The following is an 8480-nucleotide window of genomic DNA, read 5'->3' on the forward strand; positions in this document are numbered from 1 at the left end:
TGTATATCATTTGAGTAAACAAATTAACAGAGAATGTCCAACACCACAGGCATACAAGCAAGTGGCTGTCATACCAGCATAACGCCAACGCGTCGACTGCGCAGCTGACGACGCTGCGAGCACAGTTTTGTTATCGTTGTAATCAGCACACACGAAAAATAAAACAAGCCAACTAAAACAGTTGCTACGAATAGCAGACGAGACAAAACAATTAAGCGATTAGCTTAACAATTACACTGCCAACAAGTAAAGCAAAATCAATCTGTTTTTTCCGCAGCCCTGGCAACAGCATTAGCCAAAACAAAGACAAAGCTGAAACGAAATAAAAACACAACGTCATTTGGTCAGCGACTGCGGCAGTGAAAGCGGTCAGAAGCAGCGCGGCGCTCAAATCGGAAGGACGGAAGGAGTTAATGCTGGTTAGCCTGTACGCACAGCTACAACGCGGCATGGACAGCGTATTCGAGGCGTACCTCGGCCCGGACGGCGTTTTAGCTGGCGCTGTGGGCGAGATCGAGGATATACCGAAACGCAATACAAATGTTTGGCTTCTGGGCAAGCGCTACAATGCCATACAAGGTGAGCGGAATATAAATATGGTAATACAGTGAAGAGCCGCTTAAGTTCATAACAATTCAATGTCGAGGAAGCGGTTTCACCAAGCGCAGTCTTCACTGTATAACTTTAAGTACATATTGTACTACAAATATGTACTCTTGCCCTTCTAGAACTGGAGCCCATCAGACGTGATATCCAGTCCCGCCTGTGGTGCACGTATCGTCACGGATTTGTGCCGCTCGGCGAGGTGCAGCTGACCACCGACAAGGGCTGGGGCTGCATGCTGCGCTGCGGCCAAATGGTGCTCGCCCAAGCCTTAATCGATCTGCATCTGGGTCGGGACTGGTTCTGGACGCCCGACTGCCGAGATGCCACCTACCTGAAGATCGTCAATCGATTCGAGGATACGCGCAAGAGTTACTACTCAATACATCAAATTGCCTTAATGGGCGAGTCGCAAAACAAAGCTGTGGGCGAGTGGCTCGGACCCAATACAGTTGCCCAAATACTCAAGTGAGTGAGGATGATTGATGGACTGACGAATGAGTCAGACCCATAGATTGAGTGATTGACTCATTGACTGATGATAGCCTATGGATGATTAGGAAGAGACAGTTTAAGAAAGTGCATTGGTAACTGAACTAATTGAGTGATTGATTGATTGAATCGCTGATGATTAGGAATAAACTTTATTACCCAAAGCTGTATTTACTTATAAGGCAATCTAAGAGAAAGATCTGTTTAACTAAACTAATTGGTGAATTGTTAAGACAATCCGTGGACCAAATACTCAGAAAGTGGATTAGAATTGAAGCCTCAGACTGAATAGTGTTACCCAAATATGTAATAACGGCTTATAAGATAATTTAAGAGCTCTATATATATATCTCTATTTAACACTGAATGATTGACTGATTGATATCAGATTAACTATTATATTTATCTGTCATATATTGTTTTGATTTCTCACAGAATCCTTGTGCGCTTCGACGACTGGAGCTCGCTGGCCGTGCACGTGGCCATGGACAGCACCGTCGTCCTAGATGACATATGTAAATATGCAAAAATCCTCATTTGGCAACCTTACTAATTTGTTCTACCTTGCAGACACCTGTTGCCAGGAGTCCAGTGAGTCGTCGTGGAAGCCATTGCTGCTGATTGTGCCGCTGCGGCTGGGCATCACCGATATTAATCCCATTTATATACCCGCACTGAAGCGCTGCTTGGAGCTGAGCAGCAGCTGTGGCATGATTGGCGGCCGGCCCAATCAGGCGCTCTACTTTCTGGGTTATGTGGACGACGAGGTGTTATATCTGGATCCGCATACGACGCAGCGAGCCGGTGCTGTGGCACAAAAGACAACGGCGGCCGAGCGAGAGCTGGACGAGAGCTATCATCAGAAATATGCGGCACGCTTGAGCTTTGGCGCCATGGATCCCTCGCTGGCCGTTTGCTTTCTGTGCAAGACGCGCGACAGCTTCGAGGAGCTGCTGCAGCAGCTGCGCCAGGACGTGCTCACCCTGTCCACGCCGGCGCTATTCGAGATAAGTCAATCGCGTGCCGTCGACTGGGATACGGCGGATGACATCGAATGGCCGGCCATGCCGGACATTGATTGGCCCGCCAGCAGCGACTCGGAGCCGTTCGCCTTAGTGGGTGAGTGTTAAACGAAAGCTCACTCAATTTCCGTCTCTTATCAATGCGCTCCAATTGGCAGGCAACAGCAGCGACGTCGACAGCAAAGCCCGAGAGAGAGGCGGCGACTGAGAGAGAGCGCCACAGAGAGCAGCGACTGCGCCCTGCTCTGCGTATATATATATGTATATACATTTATATGCAATATATATATATATAGTTAAACCTGTACGAAATTGGAGCAACTGCTCAGCTGTGCAGCTCAAGCGGATGCTGCGGCTGACTGAATGGCTATAAACTATAAGAAATCTAGTGTTAAGTTTTTTAGCTTGTTTACGATTGAAAACACATATATAAGTGAATAATTATATTCATATATATATATATATATATTGCACATATATATATATATATTTCATATGCTGCTTTATTGTACGTTTCATTGACTCCACGGGAGACAATTTAATACACACACACACATATACACCTACAACACACACAAACAAACGCCATGTTTATGCTTTTTGTAAGAATGAAATGAATACAAACTACCTTATTAATTGATTAAAATACCATTTTTTATATGGAATTTCAAAAGTAGTCCGAACAGTTGTTTCCTTTCTTGATATATATATATATATATATATGTATGTATGTATGTTAATGTATATGTTGTATTCGTATAATTCGTATGTGTATATAGTAGTATATATATATATGTTCAAAAAATGGACCAACAACTAAATACATAATACTTGGACTAAATTGTGTCTATGTAAATTTCACTAGATTTTAACACACATTAAACTGGTTTGAGTTTTTGGCTAAAATTTGTTGTATTGTATCAAAATTGAGACCTTATTTAATGGCATATTATGAGATGTATGGAGCATTTACTAAATTTTCTTTTATACTATTAATTATTATTGTTATAGACATATGAATTCGTATTTTTATTGTTGGATTTGAAATTTTATGTCGAGCAAATTTATCTAGATTTTTTTTTTTTAATTCAATAATCGAAAACTCGAACAATATCTTAGCTTGGTTTGTATATATTAAAAGTTGATTTTAACTACATTTTATTTTATGTAATTGATTTTTTAAATGTTTTTCAAATTTATTGAAAAACGTTCTTGAAGACATTCATTTCATTCAGTAGATCCAAGATTTTTTGTAGCATTTTTCGCAAAGTTAATTTCCTAGTTATTCCGCCCTTCAATTTTCAACAATTTTCTTGGGTCTTTACCAGTCTAATGTGCATATTGTTTACATATCATAATTAGCAATATTCCTCCATACAAATAATTAACAGTTTACATAACTCAGAACCTAGACGCAAATAAGGAACTTCTCAGCTCTTTCGCTCTACTCTAATAACAAGAAACACACATAACTTTTGCTTGGCTGCCGTTGCTGGGCTCTCAAATTGACGCTAATTATTAAACATTACTCATTAGTCATTAGTCATTAATCGTTAGTCATTATGCATTAAATATTATAATTAATTGTTAAATTTAATTGAAGCTGTCTACAGTATGCAGCATTGGCGTTCGATGCGCTTCTCCGGCTTTGGCTCCATTTGCAGCGCCATCTCCACGTGCTTGCGCGCCAGCCAGGATTGCTTCTGCAGCCGGTTGACTATGATGCGATAGGCGCCAATGATGTCGGATCTCGGGCCGCTGGGCGTGGCTGCTATTAGCATTTGGGAGGTGACGCCCAGCTCGGCGAGCAGCTGCCTGGCCTCGAACTCCAGGGGGCACAGCTGGCTGAGATCGTCCGTATTGGTGGGCAGCATCACACAGCTGCCCGTCTCGGCGTCGTAGTTCTTGAAGAGCGGACAATCGTCGGCCACCTCGATGCTCCACTGGCTGAGCTTGGCCGTCGGCCCGCCGTTCGAGAGCTGCTTCTCCGGCTCCGTTTCAATGGGCGTTATCTTTTTCTTCAAAGTGCCGCAGAAGAGATACCGCCGCCCGGGCCCATTGCGCTTGGCCGGCTCGCCGTTCGCCTCCAGCTCCTTGGCATGTATCCCGGCGGCTGCCTGCTCGTGGCCCAGATCGATGGGATGCAGAAAACTGTGCGTAAACAGCTCATCCTGCTGCCTTGTATTCATGCTAATCGCCGGCTTCTTCACCACCTCCGCGTACCGCTCCCGCAACGAGGCGCTCTTCCGCAGCCGCTGCGACTTGCGCACCCAGAATACGGAGCGCTTGGCCGGCTTGCTATGCAAATTCAATTCGAGCTGCATCAGCTCAGCGCTCAGCTTGGGGCACGTTACAAACTGACTGTTCAGTATGTCGTCTATGGTGGGCCGCTGGGCGGGCACATGGATTAAGATTCGCTCTAGAGAAGGAGAGTGAAAGAGAAAGAATTATTTACACTTGTGAAGCATTAGCTAGGATCGTAGGATAATAGGACAAGAGGATAATAAGACAATGGGATCATAGAAGTATAGAAATATATAGGACTATGGGACTACACGACCATCGAATCACAGTACCGTATTATGGACCATAGTAGTATACAATCCAACACAATGAGAAATACTTACGAATTAGTCTTATGCAGGGCAAGCTTAGCTGGCCAGGCAGCAGATAGTCGCCCTTGAGTATGGCTGCCTTGAGGCCCGGTATGGTGGGTGCACGAAATGGCATATTGCCGACGACCATAAAGTAGAGCAAAATGCCCAGAGCCCAGACATCGACGGGAGCGCCTATGTAATGGTCGTCGGAAAAGAGCTCCGGTGCCGCATAGGGCGGCGAGCCACAAAATGTGTCTAGCTTCTGATTGGCACCTAATCGAGCATTGGATGAGCATTATTGAGTCAACGTACGGGTTATCACTGACTGCGATTAAGACTTACCATTGATGAGCTGTGTGCTGAAACCAAAGTCCGCTAGCTTGAGGCGATCCTCCGAGAGCAGCAGCACATTCTCCGCCTTGATGTCGCGATGCACATAGCCCAAGCTATGCTGCAGTGGAGCATTTAGAAGGGAGGCCTTGTTTAATTTGAACAGCTTTGATTAGCTCAGATTGATCTCACCATGTGCTTGACGGCGAGCAGCAGCTGCTTGAAGAGCGGCGCAGCGTGTATCTCGCGCAGCGGGCCACCTTGGGTGATGTGATTATACAGCTCCCCACCGCGTATCCACTCTGTGACCAGATAAACACGACCCAGCGTCTCAACCACCTCAAAGAGCCTGGAAGGAATTCGAATTCGAGATATGCTCCATCAAGCAAAGTCTCAGCACTCACCTCAATATGTTGGGATGATGAACACACTCGAGCGTCGCTATCTCGCTCGATAGCATGCGCAGAGCCTTGGCATCGAGGCCAGCTCGATCCAAGTCAACTACCTTGATGGCAACCTTGTCTGCAAGTTGGATTGAATTCTTATTATAGATGGGGATCATCAATCATTTATATATAATTAGCAGAGACTTACCTCGTGTCAACTGGTGCACGGCCAGCTTGACTTTGGAGAAGTTGCCGCGTCCGATGTCGCCACAGAATCTGTAGAGGCCAATGCGACGGCCAATTGTTACCTGGTTGAAGAAGGTCAGAATATAACAAATATATTTTCAGGGTTTCAAGATATCGAATAGGGTATCGTTATACATATTTTGGAAACATTTATCAATTGTAACAATAAGTATTTTTTTTTTTTTTTTAACAAAACTAATATTCATTATTCTTAAATTGATTTTGATTTTTGTTTTTTTACTTAAAAAGAAAGGATTTATATTCGTAAGGCATTTTGAAGAATAAACTTCTTTAACAATATTTTTGTTTAATTTTTATCTATAAACCATTTTGTAATTTTTTCAATTAAGAAAAAAAAAACAATTTTAATAGCTCAATAAAGTGAATGCGAATTATTTACTCAATTTTGTAAGTATTTTTTGTTGTTGTATTTATAATTTAATCAAAGTTTTAAAAAAAGAAAACAATTTCTAATGTATTTACTTTTAGTTATTATTATTATTATTATTATTAGTATTATTATTTTATTTATTTTTTTAATTATATGTTTGTAAACTGGCAAATTATTTAAGCAAAACTTGTTTTTTTTTTTTTATTGGAATAATTACTTAGATTTTCGAAGTTTTAATAATCATTTTATAATTTCAATTACAAAAATGGTTTACTGTTATAAAAGAATAATCTTATTACGTTTATTCTTTTATTCTGAGATGCATAAGCTACATGGAGCTAAAAAGAGCTTTGCTTTAATAGCATATTTATGAATATTCTGATAAGATCTTATGCCAAGACCACATCTAAATTTCAGCCACACAAGCACAAATGCTGACTGAGCTGACATCTCCGACAGCTGAAGGCAAATATTTTTCAAGAGCTCTCTGGCAACTTGAGTTAATAAAAAAAATAAAAGGCAGCTACGATTGTAATTGACTTACTAATGCAATTACAAGGAATTTGACAAATGTCTCAAATGCAATTCGTCGTATAATCAATTTAGGCGAGGGTCAAGTGCAAACACACATACAAATACACACACACACACTCACGCACACTCATTTATGACATGGTATGTGGGATTTTTGAGTGAGCTCAAGCTCATTTGCTTAGGCGGGCTTATGGTTAGCCAAGGTCAAGCCGTTCCACAATTTGGCTAAATGTAATTGGAGCAGAGTGCGGCTGCTTTTGTGTTTGGCGCTTTTCTTAAGCCACAATGTCAGACCGAGCAGCCACAGCGGCAGTTGCAGTCGCTGGGCCAACGTTAATTAACGCCGTGCAGTACGTACGGCGTATACGTAATGCGGCGGAATTACATTTGCCACACGCGCATTTCGTATGCACACAAAGCGACGACAAACAACAGCAACAAAGCCAAAAGCGATGAATGAGCGCAGGCACACACCCGCACATACACACACACACACACACCCAAACATACACACACACCTGCACCAACACACACAAACACATAGTCTGCCTCTGTTCATGGGGGCGAAAGAAAATTAGCCTTGAACCACCACATAATTGCAGCGCTGCCGCAGCGACGCCAACGTCGACGCCGACGGCAACGGCAACGGCAGCTGTTTGGTTTGTGCATTGGCTAACTCAGCTTAGACTAGGGTCACGGTCAATTGGTTTGCAGGGAGATTATAGCATAATCGTATCATTACTATTAATATTATTAAAATTAGCAAACTTTTGTTTATTGGGATCCACTGATAGTACTCTAACGCAAACTAGAAGTTATTTTAGATATGCGGCATTTACCTAAAGCCTTCTGTTTATGTTATTCAAAGTCAATAGAGAAATTCTGCCTAATTGACTCAATCCAAATATCTATTTTTGACCTTGTTATATGTATACATAATATGTAAAGTGTATATATAAACAAAACTATTTGTAACTTTATTAAAATAGAATTTGTTTATAGAGCGGCCACAACTGTTTACCATTAGACTTCTAAATCTAAGTTGCTTCGGGCTTAGCTAAATTTTGTAGGACTACATTTAGGCTCCTTCAGATTAATTAATTTGATTGACTAATTTTATATTTTAATAATTTTTTGTTGTATATTTTTATTGATTAAATTTCATATATTTATTGTATTTTTATGATTTTAAATATATTTATAAATTTAACTAGGCCCACCCCATTTTCGAAATTTAAAATAAAAAAGGACTTCTCGTAAGAAAGTTTTCTATTATAACAATAATATATGTATGTATATTATATTCAATAATATTCAATATATTCAATTGAGTACCATATACTATAATATTCACTTGAAGTTTGCAAGTTTTTCTTGCCACCCTCGCATAAGCAAAACTATTTACAACTTGAATAAAATGTGCGCCTTTGCCAGTGGAACTTATGAAAAGTTTTATTTATCCGACGGACACAACTCTATTCTAATCAATTTCGCTCCTGGCTGTGACGTCAGCTACAAACAGAGGGCACAATCAACGGCCAACCACAATCAAACCCGAGCGCAACCACCCAAACCACCCAAAACCACCCAAAACCACCCGAAGCCAACCATCAAAGTTGGGTGACCGCAGGCTGAAGCTGAACTCTTTATTGGCACTCACCTCGTGTCCACATCTGGGATCGCATTGCAACGCTGTGGTCAGCCGCTGATAAGGCGGCGTTGGTGCTGGCGGCTGACAAATCGTCAGCGGCGGCAGCGGCGTCGACAGCGGCGTCAACTGCGTCGCTTTCACAGTAGCTGAACTGCGCAACGTATTGATATCCACGGCTGCCGTTTTGCTGCTGTCTCTGTCTCTGCGCCTGGGAGGGAGTCAGTCAAA

The 8480-nt window shown here is 41.9% G+C and overlaps 2 protein-coding genes across 2 annotated transcripts; one reads left to right on the forward strand and one right to left on the reverse strand.

Annotated features, from left to right (window-relative positions):
• Positions 1-80: 80 nt before the first annotated feature.
• On the forward strand, positions 81-2793 carry LOC6577589 (cysteine protease ATG4B). The gene is made up of 5 exons (XM_002003508.4): positions 81-579; positions 729-1071; positions 1531-1610; positions 1666-2214; positions 2276-2793. Exons 1-5 carry the CDS (start codon positions 414-416, stop codon positions 2323-2325), a joined length of 1188 nt encoding a protein of 395 aa, XP_002003544.2. The 5' UTR covers positions 81-413; the 3' UTR covers positions 2326-2793.
• Positions 2794-3653: 860 nt separating this feature from the next.
• LOC6577587 (serine/threonine-protein kinase MARK1) lies at positions 3654-8460 on the reverse strand. The gene is made up of 7 exons (XM_015165749.3): positions 8262-8460; positions 5639-5738; positions 5449-5566; positions 5237-5393; positions 5057-5165; positions 4745-4987; positions 3654-4536 (listed from the first exon to the last, which is right to left on the reverse strand). The coding sequence occupies exons 3-7, from the start codon at positions 5502-5504 to the stop codon at positions 3725-3727; spliced, it is 1377 nt and encodes a 458-aa protein (XP_015021235.3). The 5' UTR covers positions 5505-5566; positions 5639-5738; positions 8262-8460; the 3' UTR covers positions 3654-3724.
• Between the last annotated feature and the right edge of the window lie 20 nt (positions 8461-8480).

Source organism: Drosophila mojavensis, unplaced genomic scaffold (assembly GCF_018153725.1).
Source record: "Drosophila mojavensis isolate 15081-1352.22 unplaced genomic scaffold, ASM1815372v1 contig_36, whole genome shotgun sequence".
In the NCBI taxonomy this organism is placed as follows: domain Eukaryota; kingdom Metazoa; phylum Arthropoda; class Insecta; order Diptera; family Drosophilidae; genus Drosophila; species Drosophila mojavensis.

Bases quoted from the DNA above. Each gene is read 5' to 3' on its own strand.
- LOC6577587 (XM_015165749.3), bottom strand. From the start codon at position 5,504: ATGCTATCGAGCGAGATAGCGACGCTCGAGTGTGTTCATCATCCCAAC. The intron at 4,988-5,056 runs GTAAGTCTTAAT...ATGCTCGATTAG, and splicing joins CAGCACACAGCTCATCAATG to GTGCCAATCAGAAGCTAGAC. The intron at 4,537-4,744 runs GTAAGTATTTCT...CTCCTTCTCTAG, and splicing joins GCCCTGCATAAGACTAATTC to AGCGAATCTTAATCCATGTG.
- LOC6577589 (XM_002003508.4), top strand. From the start codon at position 414: ATGCTGGTTAGCCTGTACGCACAGCTACAACGCGGCATGGACAGCGTA. The intron at 1,072-1,530 runs GTGAGTGAGGAT...GATTTCTCACAG, and splicing joins ACAGTTGCCCAAATACTCAA to AATCCTTGTGCGCTTCGACG. The intron at 2,215-2,275 runs GTGAGTGTTAAA...TCCAATTGGCAG, and splicing joins GGAGCCGTTCGCCTTAGTGG to GCAACAGCAGCGACGTCGAC.